We start from the raw sequence: 23,816 nt of genomic DNA, 5'->3' as shown, positions 1-23,816 counted from the left end.
CTGCAGAGCCAAAACACCTTTAACCCCTTAAACCTTCCTGGTTTCCTATTTGCATGTTTCTCTCACTTCAGTGTTTCAGAACATCAAACCCATTGAAATATGAGCCAAACACAAAATCCAGTTTTTACATGAAGGTGTTGCTCATAAAGGGAGAAAATATCCTCCTCCATGAAGACATGGTTAGCTGAGGTTTATCACACCTTTGTCTCAAACACACCTGTTCTCAGTCAAGGTGTCACTTCAACAGGACCTGCCTGGCAAACTGAAATACTCCAAAATGTCCTCGGAGCTGGACATCCTGCAGAGATCCGCAGGAAGTCATTTATTCGGAACAGCAATGCAGAACAGTTTCCGAAGCTTCCCAGGAGGCCGGCCAACAAAAATTACTCCAAGAGTCCAGCGACGACTCACCCAAGAGGTCATGACCCCACAACATCATCCAAAGGTCTGCAGGCCTCACTGACCTCATGGAAGTCAGAGGTGATGCTCCAGAGACTGGGGCAGGGTAAAGACTGCCTGCATGGCAGAGTCCAAGACCAAAACCACCACCGAGCAAAATCAACGTTAAAGCTCATCTCAGTTTTTCCTGAACGCATCGTTAGGATCCTGAGATCTCATCAGTCCACAGGGCGAACTCTCTGGATGGTCTGCGACCATAGCAACAGCAGAGCACGGTGGTGGCAGTGTGATGGTCTGGGGCTGTTTAGCTGCTTCAGGGCCTGGAAGACCTGATGTGATGAATAAAACCAGGAAACATCCTGCAGGAGAGCCACCGGCTGCAGGGCAGCGATCAAAAACACACCAGAAATGAAGACTTTGTAGTGGCCTAGTTAAAGTCCTGATGCTGTGGCGTGACTTTATGAAACCACCTTCCATCATGGTTGGACTATCAAGATTCTTCATACATTCCTCCAAAGCTGGAAAAGATTGACTGAAAGTTATTAAAATGGTTTAGATTGTGACTTTTTCAAACTCGCTCACGTAGGTTTGAGTTTCACAATCACATTCAGCTAAAAACTACATTTTGTGTTTCTTGTATTTGGCTCATATTTAAATTGTTTTTGTTGCTCTGAAGCACTGAAGTGAGACAAACAAGCAGCAAAATGAGAACAGGAAGACAGCAAACACTTTTGGATGGATTTACAGCTGCTGAAATGTCGAGACAAATTCGACCTGGTATTGCAGTACCTCCAGGACCGGTGCACCCCCTCAGGCTGTTACATGGAAAATGATCAGTGGATTAAGAGGTGATGCATTTCTGACTACAACATTTTACTTTCTACATATTTTTCTGATCACCACCATGTGCTGATGCTTTATTGGCTGTTTTATATTAACCTTTAAAATGCCAGAGTTTAATAAGTTTAGATTTTAGACTATTAGTGAGGAGAACCTGCAGAGACGAACAGGAGCATAAACTGCAATGAAACTACTGGATTCTAAAAACTCACATTTCAAATGTGAACCGAACATGAGCGCAGTCATGTTTCTGGCTGCACTACTCCCCCAGAGCCACAGAGGGCGCTGCTGTTCACAATACAGCAGAGCCTGGAGAGAACTGCTTCTTCTGAGGAAAGGTTGGGTTTATTGATGCCTCTAAGGCAGGGGCGTCAAACTCCAGGCCTGCAAAAACCCTGGAGTGAAACGGTTTGGTTTCCTGGATCAGTTCTCCGGAGCCTCAGTGACGTCATTATTCTGTTCAGGTTCTGCAGCAGAGTTACTGTGTATCATCTCTTTGTGATGAATAATTAATCTGTAATTCTAAATATTAAATAATCTCACTAGAAGGCATTGTACCAAAGAATTTCTTTATGTTTACTTCATCAACTCTTCGGTCATTTCTTTCTACTTGAGTGAAAATATTGAAGCAAAGTTTCTCAGACTGAAAACTCTCCAGACCAACATGAATGTTCCTCAATAACCGACCAACACTGATAATAAATAAAATCTTTTAATGTCAGTTCTGTTTATATATCCAGATTACAGACAGATAAATACAACAACAACATCCACTTCCTGTTTTTATTCAAGTAAAACAAACACTTCAGTGCTTTCTGAGCCGTTGGAAGATTTCTAATTGAACAGCGTGGAAGTTCACTGGAAGAGAGATACCATCATGCAGGTCAGAATATTGCAGAGAACTTTGGCTTAAAACAACAACGATAGTTTAAGTAGCAGGTCTGAACGCAGCACAACGTCCTTGGTGTGTGCAGACCGGCCGATCAGGGAGCTGCCCGAGTTACATTCAGCAGTCAGACGGAGAGAACGTGACTGGAACCAACCCCACTCCCACAGGTCAGAGGTCAACAGAAAGCTTCGTCCAACCTGCTCCTCTATGGAATGCTTTTATTTTGAAACATCCACTGCTGTCTGCTTTCTGGCCTCACGACCCGACATGTTCAGTGAACAACTCGATATCGGTTAACGAGCTCTTCCTCTATTGCTAAACTCCACCCATTTATTATTTCAGTATAAAAATATCGCTAACAGGTTTCTAAATCACCTGGGAAGCCCCGCCCACTGACCCCTGAACTCTACAGGATGGAATCAGGAAACGAAGAGCTTCTGCTCAGACGGCCGACACGATCAGATCGACTAACAGTCAAGATGCTGGAGAACCCAGAGAGACCGGCCAGGGAGAGCATGCTATCTGCCCCGTTATCTGCCCCACCCCCAGCTATCTGCCCCACTGTGCAGCAACCTGCCCCGTTATCTGCCCCACCCAAATCAATCTGCCCCATTATCTGCCACCATCACATCAATCTTTACCGACATGTATCTGGGGGAATCCAGCTGGTTTACTGTAAATTTCGTCTCTGAGTTTCATCATAACAGGAAGCAGCAGAGAACTTTCACAATAAGAGTCCAGATGGCTTCGTCCAGCAGAAATGGTATTAACCAGGAGAAGACGTGAAACGCACCTGGACATGGTGGAAACAGGCCAGAAACTCGTTAGCAGTTAACGAGCTAACGCTAACCGGTGGTAACGGGACCTGGACCTGTTACGCTGTCGGGTCATGTGACCTGTAACTGGAACCAGCTGACTGGTTCCTGGAATCATCTGTCAGGACGTTGGGACCCGTTCCACCTGCTGCAGTGTGACATCATCATGATGATGTCATAAGCTGGAGGTGATGCTCCTGGTCTACCATGTTTGGATTTTAAGTCTTGGAAGACGGAAGCTGATTGGTTTGTTTCTGAAACATGCTGCCCTCTGATTGGTCGGTACCTGTTGTGATTCATTATTGCATCGTCTGTAAACAAGTTTTCTTCACATTCCGGAAATCTGTAGTGTTTTCTTTGTTTCACATCAGTAGTCTCAGATCCTTCAAAGTAAAATGTCACTTCCTGTGGTCACTTCCCTTTCAGATGGCTCCGTCTCCTTCAGGTGTCAGAAGAGCAGACTCCGCCTCCGCGTCGGGCTGGTAGCTGGTAACAGAAAACGTTTCAACGTCAGAAACCTAAAGTTCACCTGAAACTTCTGACTCCTGGGGACCTGCTTCACCTTCGACCCTCACTGCTCTGATGTTCTACTGAGATGTCCGACAGTCTCTGTTGGACCAGCTTGAAGTTCTGCAACCGGACCAGACCGGACCTGAACTTCCTGAACCAAAGTTCAGAGGAATCGGGTTTGTGTTTGAGGCTCCATCAGAACCATGTTTCCCTCAGGCAACCTGGTGAACGCCGCTAACTAAAACGCTAGCCCCGCTAACTAAAACGCTAGCCCCGCTAACCCTAAAGCACTATTCATGAACATTAGTTCTGCTAATGCTAAAGTGCTATACCAACATGCTACATGGCAGAAGTTAATGCTAAACGCTAAACTCAACCATGTTGACACCCATCATAAGTGGTGGGCACTGTTAACTAGAGAGCTACCTGCGCTAACCCTAGAGCACTAATCATATGAACGCTAAAGCACGGAGCTAAAAATTTGCTCTGCTATTAGCGTAAATAGCGTCCAGTCCAGGCGGGACCACCAGGAGTGTCTGACGGTTACCTGGATCAGGAACTGCCGGCGGCTTCACGCTCTCCTTCTCCAGCTGGATCTCCGACAGACTGAAGATGGACACCGCTGAAACGTAACCATGTGACCTTAGTGACATCACAGACAGGAAAGGATGTGTCCAAGGTTACACTTACTGTCAGGAAGTGATGTCACTCTGTTTCCAAGGTTACTGAAGTAGCAATGTTTCATGGCTTCGTCAGCAGAGATCCTCTTCTTCCCTTCAAACTAAAGTTCAAACACTCAGAGCTGCTTTAGCCGTTACCATAGAAACACTGTGAGGCATTCACTGACCTGCAGGAACTTCGACAGCAACTCCACTCCTTCACTGCTGAGCCTGAACACAGAGAGGAAAATGCTCGGGAAAACCCTGGCTACCTGGGGGTATTTCTGGGGTATCTGGGCGTACCTGGGGGTGTGGTTGCTCAGCCTCTCGGCTCGGTACTGAGGGAAGTTGAAAGCCAGGAACTCCTGGTTGGAACTGATTCCAGGCCAGCTGCGCTCTCTGGGCGTTCCTGCAGACGAAACAACCTTCTGTCAGCAAAGATCCTGGATGTTGATTGGCTATCGGTGATGGAAGCTGATTGGTTAATACCCAGCAGCTTGAAGATGAAGTGAAGCTCCTCCTCAACTGTCGAGCCAGGAAAGAGAGGGCGACCCGTCACCATCTCATAGAAGATACACCCAACACCCCTGGAGACACAAACAGGTAGAGACGGGTGGAAACGGCTCGAAGAAGGCTGAAGGTCCGAACCGCCCCCTTTATTAAAAACCAGAACCCAGAAGGTTCAAACAAAGAGTTTCTATTTCAGGTTCCTGTTCCTGAGGGCTGGTACCAGAACCGACAACCAGCGCCACTGGAGACAGGAAGGGACACCCTGGAGACACAACCACCACTAACACCAGCTGAGAGAGACCAGGAAACCCAACCGACATGTTTCTGGACAGAACCAAGAGAGAACCCAAACAGAACCCAGAGAGAGAACCCAGGCATGCGCTAGGAGAACATGCTAACTCCATGCAGAGACTTTGTTGCTCCAAGCAGTCCGATCTGAGAACTGGAACCAGAACCAGAACCGTACCACATGTCGATGTGGGTGGAGTAGTCGGTGCTGCCCAGCAGGATGTCCGGCGGCCGGTACCACAGCGTCACCACCTCATTGGAGTATGTTTTTGTTGGGATGGACTTGGCTCGGGCCAAACCTGAAGGACACCAAGAACTCCGGTCAGATCCGAGCAGAACCAGAACCCCGTACCAGAACCAGAACTGGAGGAGAACTAACCAAAGTCGGCCAGCTTGAGCTCCCCTCGCTCGTTGATCAGCAGGTTCTGGGGCTTCAGGTCTCGGTGGAGAACTTTCCTCCGGTGACAGTAGGACAAACCACGGAGCAATTGGAAGAGAAACAGCTGAGACAGAAACACCAGACCAATGAGCTGGTTCTACTGGGCCTACTGGACCAAACCATCCATCCATCCATCCATCCTCACCTTGACGTTGTGAACATGGATGACGTTTCCACAGTCGTCCAGGTATTGCTTCAGATCTTTGTCCTGAAATTTAAAAATCCACATAATTCTGATTAATTCAGGTGATTAATAATCAATAAGCCTATTGATCCGGAGTTTCCCAGTAACGACTCACCAGGTACTCAAAGACCAGCGTGAGGGATTTCTGCGTGTGGATGATGTCATGAAGCGTCACGATGTTGGCGTGTTTCAGGTCCTTCAGCAGAGACACTGCAGGAGAAAAGACACGTCAACCTTCAATACGTCAACCTGGAAAAGGTCAAACCTGTAACCCATGTTGCTAGTTGCTGCTGCTGGTTGCTGCTAGGTGCTGCTAGTTGCTGCTGGTTGCAGCTGGTTGCTGCTGGTTGCTGCTGCTGGTTGCTACTGCTAGTTGCTGCTAGGTGCTGCTAGTTGCTGCTGGTTGCAGCTGGTTGCTGCTGGTTGCTGCTGCTGGTTGCTACTGCTAGTTGCTGCTAGGTGCTGCTAGTTGCTGCTGGTTGCAGCTGGTTGCTGCTGGTTGCTACTGCTAGTTGCTGCTAGGTGCTGCTAGTTGCTGCTGGTTGCAGCTGGTTGCTGCTGGTTGCTGCTGGTTGCAGCTGGTTGCAGCTGCTAGTTGCAGCGGGGTGCTGCTCATTGCCGCTGCTGGTTGCTGCTAGGTGCTGCTAGTTGCTGCTGGTTGCAGCTGGTTGTAGCCGGTTGTTACTGCTAGTTGCTGCTAGGTGCTGCTAGTTGCTGCTGGTTGCAGCTGGTTGCTGCTGCTGGTTGCTGCTGGTTGCAGCTGCTAGTTGCAGCGGGGTGCTGCTCATTGCCGCTGCTGGTTGCTGCTAGGTGCTGCTAGTTGCTGCTGGTTGCAGCTGGTTGCTGCTGGTTGCAGCTGCTGGTTGCTGCTGGTTGCAGCTGCTAGTTGCAGCGAGGTGCTGCTCATTGCCGCTGCTGGTTGCTGCTAGGTGCTGCTAGTTGCTGCTGGTTGCAGCTGGTTGCTGCTGGTTGCAGCTGCTGGTTGCTGCTGGTTGCAGCTGCTAGTTGCAGCGGGGTGCTGCTCATTGCCGCTGCTGGTTGCTGCTAGGTGCTGCTAGTTGCTGCTGGTTGCAGCTGGTTGTAGCCGGTTGCTACTGCTAGTTGCTGCTAGTTGCTGCTGGTTGCAGCTGCTAGTTGCAGCTAGGTGCTGCTAGTTGCTGCTAGGGGTTGAACGACTACATATTTTTTAAGGTCGACTACATCATGATAATAGTCGAGTCGATGTCGACTAGTCGCGGTGACGTCATAGTGACGTAGGCGCAAAAACCCTTCACAACTACTTGGAGGCTTTATTAGCTATTTTCATGGCAAATATTGACACACCCCCCACACACACACACACACACGCACACACACACACACACACTCTCCCCTTCTCCTGCTTTTACTAAGTCTATTATGGAGATTCTTCGTGAGCAGCGGGGAAAAGTTTGTTGCACAAAGTCGGGTCTGACTTTTTTTTTCTAAACACCGGCTCATGCTGATGATCTCTGGATAGTTACTATAGGAGTCAAATTATCACACTGACTACATGGTGCTTTTGGAACATCACAAGCCAAACTTGTTATGAACGGATCCCGTTTGGTTACAGCTGAATTCAACGAAACCACCTGCTTCTCCTCCGCCCGATGCGCAGCAGGAAGCTCTGCTGACTCGGCAGATTGAACGATTTAAGATATTTTCTAGTCAACGTCAACATGATAAAAGTCGAGTCGATGTCGAGTTGACTAGTCGTTGTGACGTCATAGCAACGCAAGACGCAAAGCTTTGGAGTAACGTACAGGCTTTATTACCCGTTTTCACGGAAAAATACGGCATTTACACAGAACAGCAACAAGTGAAACAACAAAACATCGGGATAGTTTATGATAAATAATAAGTTGCTGGGAAACCAACATTCAAAAGGAAACGCACATCTTTTAGATGGCTGGTTGCCGGAACAGCTAAATATTTTCTGCTGAGGTTTGCCAGACGGGGAAATCTGCCCTGGTTGCTGGCCCACCACTGCAGCGGGTTCGCCATGGTGGGGATCTGCGGTAGCGAAAAAAAATCAAGGATTTCTTCGGCAGCAGTGGTGCTGTGTGTGTAATGTATTAGTTAGATCGTCGTGACAAAGACACTCGCAAGCCGGCTAAGTGACATCCTTAGCGGGAAGGGGGCGAGTTTTAGACGGCTCGTGTTTTGTAGTGGACTGCAGCTGCAACTCCATCTCCTTTTAAAAACACTGTAAAACCACAAATATGCATCCATCTACATATCATTTAAACTAATGTATTAACTTATTTTTCTTGTGTCTTGTGACGTATACTGTGCTGTCAGATCAGCACAGGCTGTCACCACCGGCAATCACATGACTGCGACTAGTCGACATGAAATGTAAAAACTCGCGAGACGTCCTAGAGTCGACTAGTCGACTAATTGGTTCAACCCCTAGTTGCTGCTGGTTGCTGCCGGTACCTTCTCTGATTGCCGTGCAGGGAGCTCCCTCTTCATGTTCCAGGCGGATCTCCTTCAGGGCAACCAGGTTGTCGGTCAGCTTGCTGCGACCTTTATACACCGTGGCATAGGTCCCCTGCAGACAGATAGGTGGTGCTCTGAGAACCCGGACGAGCCGGTTCCTAAACACTCGGACTCTGTCTGTGAGCTCACCTCTCCCAGTTTGTCCAGTTTGATGTACGTCTCCAGTTTCCCGAACCCGATCTCCGACTGCACACAGAGAGAAACACGCTGAGCCAACGGCGGCCGAGCGCGGCGCGGCGCGGCCGCCGTCGGCGGAGAGGAAACGTACCAGAGACACTCGGCGGAGCCGCCTGCTGATTGGCTGCTCGAACAGAGCCGGACCAATCACACTGAACTTCTCCAGGTAATCATCAGGAAGACGGATATCCGCCGGCAACGACAGACGCTTGTTGATGTCCTGAAACGAGAGAAGAGACGGACTTCACCTGCATCCAGGTATGCTTTTGCTGTCAGAGGTCAGCAGGGGTCATGAGGTCAAGTTTCTGATAAAACCTGACCAGTGAAACCTTGGACTGGTTCTGATCAGGTGTGTTTTAGGTGTTTTGTGCATCTGGTTCTGGTTCCGGTCTGTTACCTCCGTTGAGATCTTCTTGTTCCTCAGTCGGACTCGGACCGGACTCTGAACATCGTCTGAAGACGAAGGCGGATCGCTTTCTCCACCAGAGTTCATCTTGACGTCTTCATGAACTATTTCTGAAAGAACCAGCAGAAGTTTCAGACTCTGCTTCAGAACGAGAGCCGCCGGGTTTCTCATGGCCGGTACCGAGTCTGGTGGCCCGGTTCAGGTAGGAACTCAGGCTGCGGCCGAGACCACGGGGCCTCCTCATGGAGCCGCCATAGGACTGCAGCAACGAGTGGACCGAAGACGACGAGGCCCGGACCTTCAGAGCTGCTGAGGAACGAAGAGACGGGACTTCTGGGAGAGGAAGAGGAGGAGGAAGAAGAGGAAGAGGAATGAGAGGAGGATGAGGAGAAAGAGGAAGAGGAGGAAGAGGAATGAGAGGAGGATGAGGGAGAGGAGGAAGAGGAATGAGAGGAGGATGAGGAGGAAGATAGAAAGGAGGTGTTAGAAGTGATGCAGTGGAAATCAGATCTAGATGTTAAACATCTAGAATCCTGAATCCATTTCTTTAGCTTCCCTTCCTTCATGAGCTAAACCCAAATTATAATCTACCGTATTTTCCGCACTATAAGGCTCACCTTCAATGAATGGCCCATTTTAAAACTTTTTTTATATATAAGGCGCATAGAATAGCCGCTACAGTAGAGGCTGCGGTTACGTTATGCATCCACTAGATGGAGCTGCGCTAAAGGGAATGTCAACAAAACAGTCTGATAGGTCAGTCAAACTTTATTAATAGATTACAAACCAGCGTCCTGAAAACTCCCTTCATTCCCAAAATGAATAAACAGCTGTTGCTTCCTCCACTTCCACTATAACCATTGATTGGTTCATGTTAAATTCTCTGGCTGCTGCTCTGTTCCCGTGTTTCTACTGCGTCACTGATCGCCTGGAGCTTAAACTCTGCGTCGTCAGCTCGTCTCTTAATAGGAGCCATTTTGGGGTCTTTACACAAAACCCAGCCTGCACCGCTGGCTGCGCTTCTTCTTCTACGGGGAAAATGAAGTCGGCGGCTGCTTACCGTAGTTGTGAGACCAGTTGTGGCTCAATATTGGTCCATATATAAGGCGCAGTTGGTTATAAGGCGCAGTTGGTTATAAGGCGCAGTTGGTTATAAGGCGCAGTTGGTTATAAGGCGCAGTTGGTTATAAGGCGCAGTTGGTTATAAGGCGCAGTTGGTTATAAGGCGCAGTTGGTTATAAGGCGCAGTTGGTTATAAGGCGCAGTTGGTTATAAGGCGCACTGTCGGCTTATTGAAGGTTTTTAGGTGCAACTTATAGTGTGGAAAATACGATAATCTAAATATATAATCTAAGGCCCACCGTCAGAGACCAGATTGGTCCCAACAGAACCCTTCGGTACCAGACTATAATGCTGGTGCCTGAACAGGAAGTCACCTGAATCGCTGTGTGACGTCACTTCCTGCGTGTTGGAGTCGTTCAGCGCCCGGTCCCCGCCGCCGGCCCCGCCCCTCCCCAGAGTGACAGACAGCTGCCGTTTGAGCTTCCTGATTCGCTCCATGAGGGGGGGTCCGGGCGGCAGGGGGGGGCGAGAAGCCGACGGGGGCGGAGCCGTCCACCTGGAGACACCTGGACAGGTAAACACATGGGTAAGCACCAAACCGCAGCTCTGCGACTATCTGGATCTGAATGAGATGTACTGATTGTCCTCATATAAACACCCGATGCTGATGTCACTTCCTGCTCCTTTCAGCCTCAGGTAGTTTCACCAAACAGCTTAATCCTGTTCCAGTACCAGTTACCATGGAGACCGACTCTGTGATGTTAACCCATAGGCGTCCCCACCAATACCTCCTGCTTTTAATTTACGTGCGGACAGTAACTCAGCAGCTGCTGCAGGCTGGATTCAAAGCATTAACAGTTAGTTCATGATTTTTAAAACTCCTTTGTGAAACGTAAACGGCTCAGTGATCTACTGGATTGGACATCATGTTGTTGCTTTGCATTGATTCAGGAATATCGGTGGCCGGGAAAATTACACAATCAAGCAAAGAATCTGAAATAGGGATGCAAAGTTTTCTATTAATTGAAAACGGATAACAAGGTCCAAGGGAATCACTTCACAGGTCAGTGAAAAGCTTTAATTAACAATGTTTATGACACAGTAGGTTAGCTATGCTAGCTTAGCTTTTATCAACATGTACTCTTGCTGCGCAGTTCGGAGTATTTTGGTTGAATTAACACAAAATAAGTCGAACTATTTTCTGACAGATAATCAGGAGTTCAGGTGTTGAAGTAGCTAATCAACCACCGGAGTTCAGCCGATCACTTCGGTGTTTTTATGGACTGTTTTTTGAAATGTTTTGTGTTGGTTTTTTTTTATGTTAATTCCTGATGCACTTGTACATAATCTTTGCTCTGCGCTCCCGGGGCTGTTGTTATTGGTTGCCATGGCAACGTGTCTACGTGTGACGTTAAGCTGACAGACTGGGAAAAATAATACAATCACCCGTTTTCTACATTTTCCTTGGACTAATTGCATGATTGAACGTGGCAATATTCAGAACAATCATCAAATAGAATGAAATATTTCATAAAGCATAAAGAGTCAAAGTTTGTTAAATTTTAAACCATGGCGCCTACAGAGACAATTAAGTAAAATTTAATTATTGGTCAATATAAAAGAGAAATTTACTTTTTTCTCTCTTGTATCTTTACAGAACTGACAGAAACCAAACTATTTATAGATTTATATTCAGATAAAATATATATTTTACATGTCCAAACATCAGCATTTCAGCCTTAAGCCACATTTTATAGAATCCAGTGATATTGATGATCACTCTACTCACCAAATGCCCCAACCAGACCCAAAAAAAGGTTTTTGCGTCTTTAATATTTGCTATGTTAAAGCAAATATACTTTAACTTAGCAAATACAGACTCATTCCATAAATTAGAATATGACTGAAAAGTTAATTTGTTACTAATTCCATCACCAAGTGAAAGACATTAAATAGATTAATTAGATGTTTTTACATATTTATATTTTGTAGTAAAAGGTTATTCTCTAAATGTACTATTAATCTGACAAGCCTGATCAGGACGTACAGTACAGACCAAAAGTTTGGACACACCTTTTAATTCAATGAGTTTCCTTTATTTTCATGACTATTGACATTGTAGATTCACACTGAAGGCATCAAAACTATGAATAACATGTGGAAAATATGCACTAAACAAAAAAGTGTAAAACTGAAAATAGCCCTTATATTCTAGTTTCTTCAAAGTAGCAACCTTTTGCTGTGATTACTGCTTTGCACACACTCTGCATTTTCTTGATGAGCTTCAACAGGTCGTCACCTGAAATGGTTTTCACTTCATAGGTCAACCTGCCCTGTCAGGTTAATAAGTGGGATTTCTTGCCTTATAAATAGTCATGAAAATAAAGAAAACCCATTGAATTAGAAGGTGTGTCCAAACATTTGGTCTGTACTGTATGTACATTTATTGAAACTGTCTGGCATTCACATGCAACAAGTTTTGGCCTCATTCTTAGCACTGAAAAAGAAAAGATCTTTCAGTAACTGTGGTACATCAGCGCCCCCCACCTCCACCTCCACCCCCACCTCCACCGGCTCCTCCTCCACCAACTTGCAACACAAAGTTACACCCTTGGGTTAACCCAGGGGTGGGCAACTCCAGGCCTCGAGGGCCGGTCTCCTGCAACTTTTAGATGCATCTCTACTTCAGCACACCTGAGTCAAATAATGAGGTCATTAGCAGAACTCTGGAGAACTTGACTGCACTTAGGAGGTGATTCAGTTATTGGATTCAAGTGTGTTGGACCAGGGAGACATCTAAGATTTGCAGGACACCGGCCCTCGAGGACCAGGATTGCCCACCCCTGGGTTAACCTGATCCTTCCCGTCCAATCAGTCAGTAAGGCTGGCCCAGGTTTCCATGGTTACTCTGTGTGAAACACGGTCATGGACCTGTGATGCTGAGGTCAACATCTCAGCCAATAAATCAACAGCTTTCAAGATGACGTCACAGATGAGTGGGTGCCTCAGACTGCTTTCAGAAGGCCCCGAACCTGGCCGGACTCTGAGTGGACCGAGCCTGGTACCGGAAGCTTTGTGTGATCCAGTTTCAGTCAGGAATTAATGGAAAATTAATATTTTTTATAAATTATTCCTAAATGTTTTTACTTAACTCATTCATTATTAACGGATGTCGTTGGTGTTCTTGCTGCAGGTTAAACTTCTTCAGCTTGGAGCCCAGAACCGAACCGAACCAAACCCTGTTTCTGCTGCTCACAGCTAGCCTGCTAGCCCGGCTCCGTCTACCTCCTGAACACCTGCAGCGGGCTTCGTGTTCTTCCTGCGCCCCGGCTCCGGTTCGGTAACGGCTACCCGGCCGGAGGGCCAGGGAACCGGTTCCGCTGCCTTCACCCTTGACCCGGTACTTACCGTCAGAGGCGGACCCGGTCCGGCCCGGGTTCTCCGTGGTTCGGTTCAGTCTGAAGGAGGTTCGGGTCGCTCCGTCTCCCAGTAATCCGCCGCCATGTCCCTACTCCACTGCGTCATGACGTCACCCAGCCCCGCCCCCTGCGTGTTTGTAAACAAACTGGTGGTTTTCGATCTTCTTCAATCTGGAAACTTCGTAAAACGTAAGAAAGTCACAAACTATGAAGGTGCTTTCAAAACATTACTTGTTTTTCTAAGATCATGATTTAATTTTTTGCAGATTAGTTTTTCTTCAGCTTTACAAAGTAATCCAGCCAAGGAGTTATTCATGGAACTCCAACTGTTGGTGAACTTCTAGTGGCTGATGCTTTTCCAGACTTGACCGATATATATATTTTTTTTTTACAACAAAATGTTTGTAAAAAAAAAAAATGTTTTCGTAATTGATTAAATTGAACTACAGAAATAATTTATGCATCAAAAAATCTTTACAACAATATGTGATCATCTGAGTGTCATTTTTGACTCAAACATGTTGCTGAAACCCAAGTGACCGGAAGTGACCGGCGCCCCCTGCAGGCAGGCCGGTATAAATGTTCCAGGTCGGGTTCAGCTGTAAACCAGACCGGACTGAAACCACTGGAACTTCAGTTTGTTAGATTTCTGGCTCCATATTGTATCAGACAAAACCAAAATCCAACAAACTTTATTTACAACAACCTAAACATGATGAGGAGCAGTGGGAGGAGCCACCCAATGGCCCCGCCCCTTCCCGACAACAGGAAGTATTTGAGTCCGTTTCTGTTTACTGTCCCCATAGAAACAAGTTCATGAGCTTCACTCTGATTGGTTGGAGTTAAAGATCTTAGCCAGTAACAAGACGTTGGATTTGCTCTCCTGCTGCATGAGGCGGGCCTTATTCAGGCGCTTCTGGGTAATGGAGTCCTTTTTCTTCTTCTTCTTCTGGATCTCCTCTTCTGTCTGGCGCTGCGTGAAGTCCCACGTCTTCTCCTCCACCTGAAGACAACAAAACGGTTTACCTGTCTGTGACTCAGATGTTCACCTGCCTGTCAGACCCGTCTGTCTCTACCTGTTCTCCGTCTCTCTGCCGTTTCTTCCTCAGGTGTTCCAGGTGGGCGCTCTTCTCCACGTTGTTCAGGTAGAAGCTGGTCTCCTTCTTGGCCTGAGAGACTTCGGCCCGGAGTCTCTGCTGCAGCACCGTCTGCTCATAGGCCAGCCGCTCGCTCAGGTGAGTCCAGTGGAACCTGTGCAGGTACTTCAGAGACAGACAGATGTCGACAGGTGAGACTCAGCTGCTGACGGAGCGTTGTTCCAGTTCCAGGCAGGGAACAAAGTGGGGAGCCGGGGAGGGAACCAGGTGGTACCTTGATGTTCCAGAGGTCAGAGAAGAACCTCTGGCGTTTCTTGGTTCCCATCGGCGTGTTGTGCAGCGACAGCGCCACCCGCTTCGCCACCCGCTTGTCCCTGAACTCCACCCAACCTTCGGTGAAGTCGCACCTCCTGGAGCCGGACTTCTTCTTCTTCCTCCTCACCTGGCGGTCTGCGGGATCAACGCAGCCAGGTTAGGAACAGCAACCAGAACCTTCTGCAGTAACAACAAGCTTTCACATCAGAGGAACAAATAATAGACGGACCTGCATAATTCACCTGCAGGGAGGGAAATTATGACTACAGTGGAGAAACTGACGTTTGGTTAAAGTGGAGGTGAGGTGTTAATGAGTCAAACTTCTGTTTTCTGATTGTTAATCTTAAGTTGGAGGAGAAACCTGAACTGATCTCCGGTCTGCAGAGCAGAGTGTCGACTGCATAACCATGAAAACTGATGTTTGCAGAATGTGGCCAACAGGAAGCATGAAAATATAAAAGGGGCAAAAATCACATGTGTGGACTTAATATCTAAGTTCCCACTGGCTCAGGTTATAACAATAAAATCAGTTACCATGGCAACGCATATGATACACAGCTCTACATTATGATGTCACCAGGTGACTATGAACCATCCAATCACCGCACAGAAGCTGAGAACAGGTGGAGGTGACAAAACGTCCTCCAGCTGAACAGAAACTGAACTTATTATTATTATTATTGTGGCTGAGTGAAGAAAACCAAAAAACTGCTGAAACATTGATTTTATTTAAATCAAGACTAAGAGAACACCTGGATGGAGGATGTGATCCACAATAACTGGATCAATATGTTAGATTATGAGTTTGACTAAAGAAAGTTGATTTCTTGTTTCATAACTGATAACAGCAGGATGTTCTGGTGATGGAAAACTGTGTGTGTGTGTGTGTGTGTATAGTGTGAGTGTGTGTGTATAGTGTGTGTATAGTGTGTGTGTGTGTGTATAGTGTGTGTGTGTATAGTGTGTGTGTGTGTGTAGGTGTGTGTATAGTGTGTGTGTGTATAGTGTGTGTGTGTGTGTGTAGGTGTGTGTATAGTGTGTGTGTGTATAATGTGTGTGTGTATAGTGTGTGTATAGTGTGTGTGTGTGTGTGTGTGTGTATAGTGTGTGTGTGTAGCGTGTGTGTGTGTGTCGTACCCTCTGGCTGCAGGAAAATGCGTCCGATCTCTCCGTAGGCTGACAGCAGGTTCCTCAGGTGTTTGGGGCGGAGCCTGGGAGGAATGTGGCCCAGGTAGATGATGCCTGGAACACACTTCCTCTCCTTCTTCTTCGCCTCTTCATCATCAGCAGCAGCAGCAGCAGCAGAAGCTCCTTTCTGCTCACTAGCTGCTTCCTCCTCCTCTTCGCTCTGAGTGCTCGTCCTCCTCTGATCCTCCTCTTCCTCCTCCTCTTCCTCTGGACTCTGGCCTATTGTCTTCCTCTGTTTCTCCTCTTTCTCTCGCCTCTTCATCTCTGTGATCTACAAGCAGAGAAACATGAGACTTCATGTATCCAATCAAATCAGTGTCATTATCTCAGTAGCTCCGCCTGGTGGAAACACTGAGTTTAACAGGACAATGCGTAAATAATCCAGAGGACACAATAATAAACCTTCTGATTGATTTCGGGATTCATCTTCCAGAAAACAAAACATAAAATCAGTTTTTAAACTTGAACTTCCTCCAACAAACAGGAAAACATCCCGAGGAGGAACCCAGAGGGACCTTCAACCCTCCAGTCAACATCCAGTAAAACGTCCTGCAGCGCCTCCTCCAAACTCAACTTCCTGTCGGAAACTCAGGCAACTTCCGGTTTCCTTTGCTGCGGGTCAGCCTGCTTATTATCAATAATAACTGATGAACTTACCTGATCAACCAGTCGCAGATTAAGCCTTCATCAACAAACCGATCTGGACTCACATGGAACTACCGTCGCATCCGACTGACGTCACAAAAACTGCGACCCAGATTCCTGTTGTCTTTTCAAATTAAGATTAAGCTAAATAAATAATTTTAAACGGAATAAATTAATTTTCTTTTAGCAGTAATTCTTATTGTTGTGATTTTATATGTCATATTTAAAATATGTAAAAATTAAAAGTGAATTCAGGAAAAACTGCATATTAATTCAACTTGTCAGTAGTAGTTTAATACAGAGGTGAGTAGCAACAAGTTACATTTACTGTTTAAAATGATTTTTAAGAGTAGTTTTACTGCACTATGCTTTTTTACGTCTAATATTGGTTTCATGAGTTTTAAATTTATTTTACATGTTACTTTTATCTTGATATTTTATTTTGTATTCATATTATTCCTCATATATATTTTTTTTAATTTTCCAGAATTTGGTCATTACAAGAGTAGATAGCAGACCGTAAACTGGATCAAAAAATAAATGTTTATAGGTCTGTTTGTAACTTAACCATCACTGTTCCAACTGGTTTTCACGTCCCTGTTGGTATTTCCACACTTCTGTTGATCTCACAGTTTTAGTTTTGATAACTGCATAGTACTTTCCATTGGTGGCATGAAGAAGCTCAAAGTGAAATGGACACTTTAAAGAAGTCTCCATTTTCATGATTAATCTTATCCATAATAATTTTATAGTAATTTAAATTATTCACAAATATTACATTTTTATCCTGATTCTTGTTGGATGTAAAAGCAATTATTTTAGAAATTAAACAGATTTAAAATGAAAACACCGGAACTCAGCAGCAAAGCGGAAATCCTGAGGTTTTTATTTTGAAAGGTGGAAGCGGAAGTGCAGGGAGGAAGCGGGCTGCTGTGAGCGCGGTGAGGATGAAGAGGCCCGTCTCCAGTTTGAGTTTGGGCTCCAGTTTGAAGGGGAAACTGGTGAGAGCTGGTTTCCAGTTCACCACAGACCTGCAGGACCTGAACCCGGAACACCTGAGCGCAGGTAGAGCGCCTCTGGCGGCGGAAACACGTCATCTTATGACGTCATAATGTTTTGAGGCATCTCGTTTTTCAGTTTTTAAAAAGGTTTCAGGCTAAAACTGTTTTCATCCATAATTTGTTTTTTGTTAAAGTTAAAGTAGAAACGAAATAAAGTTCCGGTTAAATTTGTTCAGTCACAGAAAATCTGGAAAAGAAATACATTTTTATAGAAAATATTAAATATTTTTTCTATAAAAAATATTTTTCTATTTATTGAAAAATATAAATAACTCATCAAAGTTGGTGTGATGAGTTTGAAGCTCAAACTCATTTTGGTTTGACAAGCTGAGCGGATATAAGGTTCTGATAACTTATATCAGGTTCTGGTTCTGGTTCTTTGAGTGGTCCAGTTGACCCTTTATGGATAAAGATGATTTTTTTCTTCATTCAATCAGAGACAAAATAAAACCTGAAGTGATCAGTAATTGGATTCACCATCAGAAACTGGATCAAATATGATCCAAATATCAGTTTGATTTATTACTGTCAAATATTATTTTTAAATTTTTATCTTTTTTATGTCTAACACTAAAAAATTATGCAAAATATAATTTCAAAAAAGAAAATATGTTTATTGTTGATGTTTAGATCATCATTATGGTCATTTTTCACCTTCTTGCTTTTCACAAATCCTATAATTAAGTTCTTCTAAAAATCAGTAAACTGTGATTAATTACAGCGATTAATTTACTGGAGGTTCTGGTTCTGTTCTGCGTTGGAGTTTCATAGTTTTGTATCTTTATTTATTCAAATTTCATAGAAAAAGGAACAAAAGACTTTTTTAATTTCTTGATTTTAATTATGTGAATTAAACATTAAAGATGTTTTTTTTACCTTAAAGTTAAAATGTTTTAATAAGATCGTCATAAGATTTTTGTCTTACATTTTATTTTCAATAACAAGTCATTTAAAGGTATTTCATGTTGCTGATGACATCACACTGCTTTAATAATGACAGAAATCTAAAATGTTGCTCTGATTTGTCATGTGTGCAGAGGCTGGAGTCTCCCAGCAGGAGGCGCTGGAGGCGCTGCAGGCTGCCAGCTCAGGGCACGGCGTTGCCCCGGTGACGGCTCTGGAGCTCCTGCAGAAGGAGGAGGAGTTCAGGAGCATCGTGACGTTCTGCTCCCAGCTGGACGAGGCACTCGGAGGAGGAGTTCCTGTCGGGAAAGTGACGGAGATCTGCGGAGCTCCAGGAGTCGGGAAAACACAGCTGTGGTCAGAAAACACACACCTGGTCACACACACTGCAGGTCGTGAACAGCCGTTTCCTCTCATGACCTGGAGCGTGTCTTCGAGTCTGAACATGGCTGGAAGTAACAGCCTCACAACAATCACACCCAGAGGATCGTTGGGTCATCGATGAGGTCATCAAGGTCACTAATGAGCCAGTTGAGGTCACTAATTGGGTCGTTAGGGTCAATAGGTGTTAAAGATCAATGACGAGTTTGATAAAATAGTTCTGCATTTCTGTGTTCAGAGCTGGAATGCAGCCTGAAGGTCCAACTTGTCCCTAAAGACGCCATGTTTTGGTCCCATGTCCCAAGCTGTGATTGGCTGATAAGCAGCCAATCAGAAGCCATCAGGTTCATCCTGCGAGCCTCAGCAGGTGATGGCAGGATGAATGCTGAGGTCAGATCCTGGTTTATCATCAACCAATTCCTCCAGACTGTCCCAACGTGTGGACATCCTGTCTGCAGTCCACTGTCCCTGACCACTTCCTGTCCTGAGGGGGGCGCTGCTGCTCTATGAAACCTCACTACCATCCGGACCCAGAACCGGGTCCCTCTGAAGCAACGGGTTCATTTCAAATCTGGAACCAGTTTGAAAAGAAACCTTAGACCAGTTTAAGCTGCTGGTTCTGGTTCTGACTGGTTCTGGTTCTGGTTCTGCCCAGCCTGCAGCTGGCCGTGGACGTCCAGGTGCCGGCGGTGTTCGGCGGTCTCGGGGGACAGGTCCTGTTCGTGGACACGGAGGGCGGGTTCCAGGTCCAGAGGCTGGTGGACCTGGCTGGCGCCGCCGTGCGCCACTGCTCGCTGCTGGCTGAGGATGAGGAGCAGCGCGTTGCCATGACGACCTTCACGGTGGAGACCATCCTGTCAAACGTCTTCCTGGTAGGTCGGGTTCCTGGTTCTGCTGGTTCTGTTGGGCCCGGTTCCTTTAATCAGCCTATGGCTGAAGGTCTTACTGACTGCTGTTGCCATGGTAACCCTGAGGCAGCAGGGCTCTGATTGGCCGTGTGTGTGTTCTCAGGTGCGTTGCCGTGACTATGTGGAGCTTCTGGCCGAGCTGCACCTGCTGGCCGACTTCCTGTCGAACCGGCCGAGGCTCCGCCTCCTCGTCATCGACAGCGTGGCGTTCCCTTTCCTGCGTCTCCATGACGATCTGTCCCAGAGGACACGCCTCCTCCAGGGCCTTGGCCTGCGGCTTATCGCTGCGGCGACGGGCCACAACATCGCCGTGGTAACCACCAACCACATGACCACGCGGCTGCACAGCAGCCAGGCACAGCTGGCGCCGGCGCTGGGCGACGTCTGGGGCCACGCCCCCTCCATCAGGCTCCTCCTCCGGTGGGAGGAGTCACGGCGGCTGGCCTCCATCGTTAAATCCCCGGGTCACATGGACGCCAGCGTCCAATACCAGATCACCTACCAGGGCTTTAGGGACGCTGACCAATCAGAGCGGCCGCCGAGCAAAAGGCCTCGAAGTCAAACCGACCAATCAGCTTCCAGCAGGAAAAACACTGGCACATGATTGGTCAGGGACTTTCAGCCAATCAGAGATCAGAGCCTGAAATTCAGTCTGCCTCTGCTCTCTGCTGGCTTCTCATTGGCTGAGAGGAACTCACAGGTGTTCCTATCCAGGTGTGTTTGCTGCTTTTACCTGCTCTGCTCCAGCTTAGCCCCACCCCCTGCGTGATGTCACTCAGGTGAGGCTGCAGCAAATCCAGACAAAGAAACTTTAACCTGATCCTGGAGCTGCAGGAGTCCAGGTGTGTCCAGGTGTGTCCAGCTGCTCCTCATCGCCTCCATCACCTGTCCGTCGCCGTGGTAACTGAGGCTCTCTGGATGTTTGGTTGAATAATAAATAGATGATTTTCTGTATTTGTAGAAACGGCTTCATTCATGTTTTATTTCCGTTCATGGAGTCCAGAAACACTTTAAAATGTTTAACGTTAAACCAGGAGAGGATAAACTAAAACTAGAAAATTCCTGAAGAAATTTAACCGGGGCCTGCCAAAGTGTGCCCGTCGGTTTGGACCCAGCGTTATGATGCTAGAAATTAGCATCAATGCTAAAGAAAGCTGCAATCATATGAGGACAATGACAAGAATGTTGACTAACATGTACTTGCACCGTTCAGTATGATAAAGTAAGTGTATCAGCTAAAATTAGCAAAAATGCTAATGTTAGCATCATTGCTGTCACTAGCATGTGGGACATCACTAGGATGTTCTCTATAATGGTATTACTCCATTCAGTATACTAAACATGGCTAATAAGTCAAATAAATAGCTAATAGCTTATTTAAGCTAAAATGCTAATGCATTTTAGCTTAAATAATGCACTAGCACTCCCAGGTTAGGGAACTGCCTTGCGCAGCAAGGCAGTTCCCTAACCTGGGAGAAAAAGATAATGCAGAATAATATTATTGCACCGCCTGCGGCGGTGCACTAACCTCAGGGGCATGTTGAGGCTTTTATTTTGAAATTTTTGTTAAGCTTAATTTCAAAGGTCCACACTAATCCCATGTGTAATAGTCATTGGGTTAAATCAGTTATTTGTTGCTCAAAAGAGCAATTACCTAATGTAAGATTTCTCAAGGCTTTTATTTTGAAATTTTTGTTAAGCTTCATTTCAAAGTGCCAAACAAATCCCATGTGTAACAATTGCTGGGTTAAATCAGTTATATAATGCTCAAAAGAGCAATTATCTGATGTAAAAATTGTCAAGGCTTTTATTTTGAAATTTTTGTTAAGCTTAATTTTAAATTGCCACACTAATCCCATGTGTATCAGTGCTTTGGATAAAAAAGTCACATAAAGCCAAAAAGAGCAATTATCTGATGTAAAAATATTCAAGGCTTTTATTTTGAAATTTTCAGTAAGCTTCATTTCAAAGAGCTAAACTAATATCATGTGTAACAGTGCTTTGGATGAAAAAGTCAAATAAAGCCAAAAAGAGCAACTACATGATGTAAAAATATTCAAGGCTTTTATTTTGAAATTTTCAGTAAGCTTCATTTTAAATTGCCACACTAATCCCATATGTAACAATGGTTGGGTAAAATCAGTTATAAAAAGCCCAAAACACAAGTAGTTCTAAAGGCCAGCTCAGTCCTCCTCTGTAGTAACTGACAGTTCCACCATGTTTGTAGTTCTGACATTCAGCTCAGACCTCTTTTGTAGGCACTGAGTGTCCGCCATGTTGTAGTTCTAACCTTCAGTCATTGTAGTTCTAAAGAGCAGTTCAGAGAGGCAGACTAAATTCTATGTCTATTTTGAGTCTAACTGACACTGTTTTGTGTCAGTTAGACTTTTGTTTTGAGTTAAATTTGGCTCGTTTTTTGTTAATTATGTCGCCACAGTTACTCGAAATGCCAACAAAAGTAATAGCTCCCCTCACGGGATTGAGCCTTACGTTTTGATATATATATTGTGAGGGGGCATGCAGCGGTACGAGCCGCATTAACGGTAGTAGGAAGCGGCAGTTATTTTGAGGTGTAGAACAATAGGTACCTGCCATGCAATGGATAGGGATTACATCCCTATGCATTGCTATGGGCAGGCCCCAATAATAATTTCTTACTGGACAGATTCATAATTCTGTTGAAAACTAAGCCACAACATTTCTTATTCCCTTTTTTGGCTGCTCATTTTTATTAAGTGAAAAGTGTTTCTTATAAGGAAATGAACATTTGCCTCACTAAAGAAAGATAAATGACTTTTCTATTTTAATAATAATAATGATACATTTGATTTGAGACTGATTTCTTAAACCCAGGGTCACCTTACAGAAAAGACAAAAATAATCATAAAAATAGTAAATCAGTGAACGTATTTATTATTTAATTGTGTTTTCAGCAATAAAACATGATTTGAGTAACTCTTTATGTTCAACAAATAAATTAAAAATAGATCTGGGAAAATGAATTCTGCTCTTTGGAGGATGTGATTCTACTTACAGTGAAATTAAAAACATACTTATCAATAAAAGTGGAATATTTTTTATGGACTTTCTGATGCAGCTCAAAGACTGATGAAGGTCTAAAAACACGAACATCTGAATGTGTGATTCCTGGGGTCAAAGGTCAAGGGGTGCAGCTTCAGTTGAACATTGAAAATAATCAAACTAAACATCCTGTTGATGGTTCATGAGCTGAAAATAGTTTTATTGAACCTAATAAAACCATAAGCCATTAAAACATTAATCATTCTCTATCAATAATATATAATATTAATATATAATACTAATATTATATAATATTAATCAATAATAATGAATAATACAGATTTTTACTAATAAATTTCAGCAGCCAAAAATCGGAGGAGTCATGCGGGAGTCCAAAGAGCCGGTTCTGTTAGTGAGCCGAGTCAGGAGATCCGGTTCTCCTGAAGGAGTTCCTGTGAACATCCGGTCATGTCTGAGGTTCTGTTGGACCTGCTGGTTCTGGACTGAGGTTCGAGTTCGGTCAGAGTTTTACTATTAAACCTGTCAGAGGGCCAAGCCCCGCCCCTCCGACAATTTCCATAATTAATGAACAATTATTCCCGCGTGACGTCACCAGAGTCCTCAGTAGCAGAAATCCTGAGGCTCCGCAGACCGAGCGGGTCCTCACAGGAAACAGACAGGTGGAGACAGACAGACAGACAGACAGACAGACAGACAGGTGTCCAGTCCTCCTCCGCAGCAGCAGCAGCAGCAGCAGCAGCCGGACTCTTCCTCTCTCCGCAGGCTGTTGCGGCTCCGCGGGGCGCAGCGCCGCTGTTTGCGGCTCTCTCTGCGGGTCTTTGCGTCTCTCTGCGGACCGAACGGAGCGGCTCAGTTCGCAGGTATTTAACTTTATTTTTCTCACCTGTTGGCCCATAAAGTGGATCAAACCGCAGGAACCAGTTAATTAAATCAGAACTTTATTGATCGCTAGGTTAGGCTTAGTTTTTATTTTCTCTGATTTCCAGTTTTCTGATCAAAGATCAAATTTATTACAAATTAATGCCTTCTTCCTTCTCCATTTTTTAAAACCAGTTGATAAAAATTGATGAGTCGCTGCAGCTGATCGGTGCTGATTGGTCAGTGATCAGAGGAACAGAAATCACCTTTTATTATTTTATTTTTATTTTTGGGGGCTAGA

General features: G+C 45.3%; 3 protein-coding genes across 3 annotated transcripts; 1 reads left to right on the top strand and 2 right to left on the bottom strand.

Annotated features, from left to right (window-relative positions):
• Window positions 1-1,935: 1,935 nt before the first annotated feature.
• On the bottom strand, window positions 1,936-13,248 carry cdk16 (cyclin dependent kinase 16). The gene is made up of 18 exons (XM_028010391.1): window positions 13,107-13,248; window positions 10,073-10,264; window positions 8,817-8,969; window positions 8,628-8,746; window positions 8,322-8,450; window positions 8,183-8,239; window positions 7,991-8,105; window positions 5,649-5,743; window positions 5,495-5,557; window positions 5,290-5,413; window positions 5,089-5,209; window positions 4,602-4,699; window positions 4,416-4,521; window positions 4,301-4,343; window positions 4,144-4,234; window positions 4,001-4,075; window positions 2,702-3,429; window positions 1,936-2,650 (listed from the first exon to the last, which is right to left on the bottom strand). The coding sequence occupies exons 2-17, from the start codon at window positions 10,194-10,196 to the stop codon at window positions 3,392-3,394; spliced, it is 1,551 nt and encodes a 516-aa protein (XP_027866192.1). The 5' UTR covers window positions 10,197-10,264; window positions 13,107-13,248; the 3' UTR covers window positions 1,936-2,650; window positions 2,702-3,391.
• A 545-nt stretch (window positions 13,249-13,793) lies between these two features.
• On the bottom strand, window positions 13,794-16,547 carry abt1 (activator of basal transcription 1). Its single transcript, XM_028010393.1, has 5 exons — window positions 16,375-16,547; window positions 15,667-15,988; window positions 14,489-14,664; window positions 14,194-14,379; window positions 13,794-14,120 (listed from the first exon to the last, which is right to left on the bottom strand). Exons 2-5 carry the CDS (start codon window positions 15,977-15,979, stop codon window positions 13,941-13,943), a joined length of 855 nt encoding a protein of 284 aa, XP_027866194.1. The 5' UTR covers window positions 15,980-15,988; window positions 16,375-16,547; the 3' UTR covers window positions 13,794-13,940.
• Window positions 14,579-20,575, top strand: rad51c (RAD51 paralog C). Its single transcript, XM_028010392.1, has 6 exons — window positions 14,579-14,685; window positions 16,202-16,335; window positions 17,260-17,427; window positions 18,461-18,683; window positions 19,363-19,579; window positions 19,719-20,575. The coding sequence occupies exons 3-6, from the start codon at window positions 17,310-17,312 to the stop codon at window positions 20,217-20,219; spliced, it is 1,059 nt and encodes a 352-aa protein (XP_027866193.1). The 5' UTR covers window positions 14,579-14,685; window positions 16,202-16,335; window positions 17,260-17,309; the 3' UTR covers window positions 20,220-20,575.
• Window positions 20,576-23,816: the final 3,241 nt, after the last annotated feature.

The sequence above is a fragment of the Xiphophorus couchianus genome, chromosome 24 (genome assembly GCF_001444195.1).
Source record: "Xiphophorus couchianus chromosome 24, X_couchianus-1.0, whole genome shotgun sequence".
Taxonomy (NCBI): domain Eukaryota; kingdom Metazoa; phylum Chordata; class Actinopteri; order Cyprinodontiformes; family Poeciliidae; genus Xiphophorus; species Xiphophorus couchianus.
The sequence above is the reverse complement of the archived record's forward strand: the minus strand, read 5'-3'. Positions and strand labels throughout refer to the sequence as shown.

What these genes read in the sequence shown, in the direction of transcription:
- cdk16 (XM_028010391.1), bottom strand. Translation starts at nt 10,196, where the DNA reads ATGGAGCGAATCAGGAAGCTCAAACGGCAGCTGTCTGTCACTCTGGGG. An exon ending in GCTCAAGCTGGCCGACTTTG is followed by an intron (nt 5,210 to 5,289) that starts GTTAGTTCTCCT and finishes GGTGTCCTTCAG; the next exon opens with GTTTGGCCCGAGCCAAGTCC. An exon ending in CTTCATCTTCAAGCTGCTGG is followed by an intron (nt 4,522 to 4,601) that starts GTATTAACCAAT and finishes TTTCGTCTGCAG; the next exon opens with GAACGCCCAGAGAGCGCAGC.
- abt1 (XM_028010393.1), bottom strand. Translation starts at nt 15,979, where the DNA reads ATGAAGAGGCGAGAGAAAGAGGAGAAACAGAGGAAGACAATAGGCCAG. An exon ending in CATTTTCCTGCAGCCAGAGG is followed by an intron (nt 14,665 to 15,666) that starts GTACGACACACA and finishes TTGATCCCGCAG; the next exon opens with ACCGCCAGGTGAGGAGGAAG. An exon ending in CTGACCTCTGGAACATCAAG is followed by an intron (nt 14,380 to 14,488) that starts GTACCACCTGGT and finishes CTGTCTCTGAAG; the next exon opens with TACCTGCACAGGTTCCACTG.
- rad51c (XM_028010392.1), top strand. Translation starts at nt 17,310, where the DNA reads ATGAAGAGGCCCGTCTCCAGTTTGAGTTTGGGCTCCAGTTTGAAGGGG. An exon ending in CCCGGAACACCTGAGCGCAG is followed by an intron (nt 17,428 to 18,460) that starts GTAGAGCGCCTC and finishes TCATGTGTGCAG; the next exon opens with AGGCTGGAGTCTCCCAGCAG. An exon ending in TCCTGTCAAACGTCTTCCTG is followed by an intron (nt 19,580 to 19,718) that starts GTAGGTCGGGTT and finishes GTGTGTTCTCAG; the next exon opens with GTGCGTTGCCGTGACTATGT.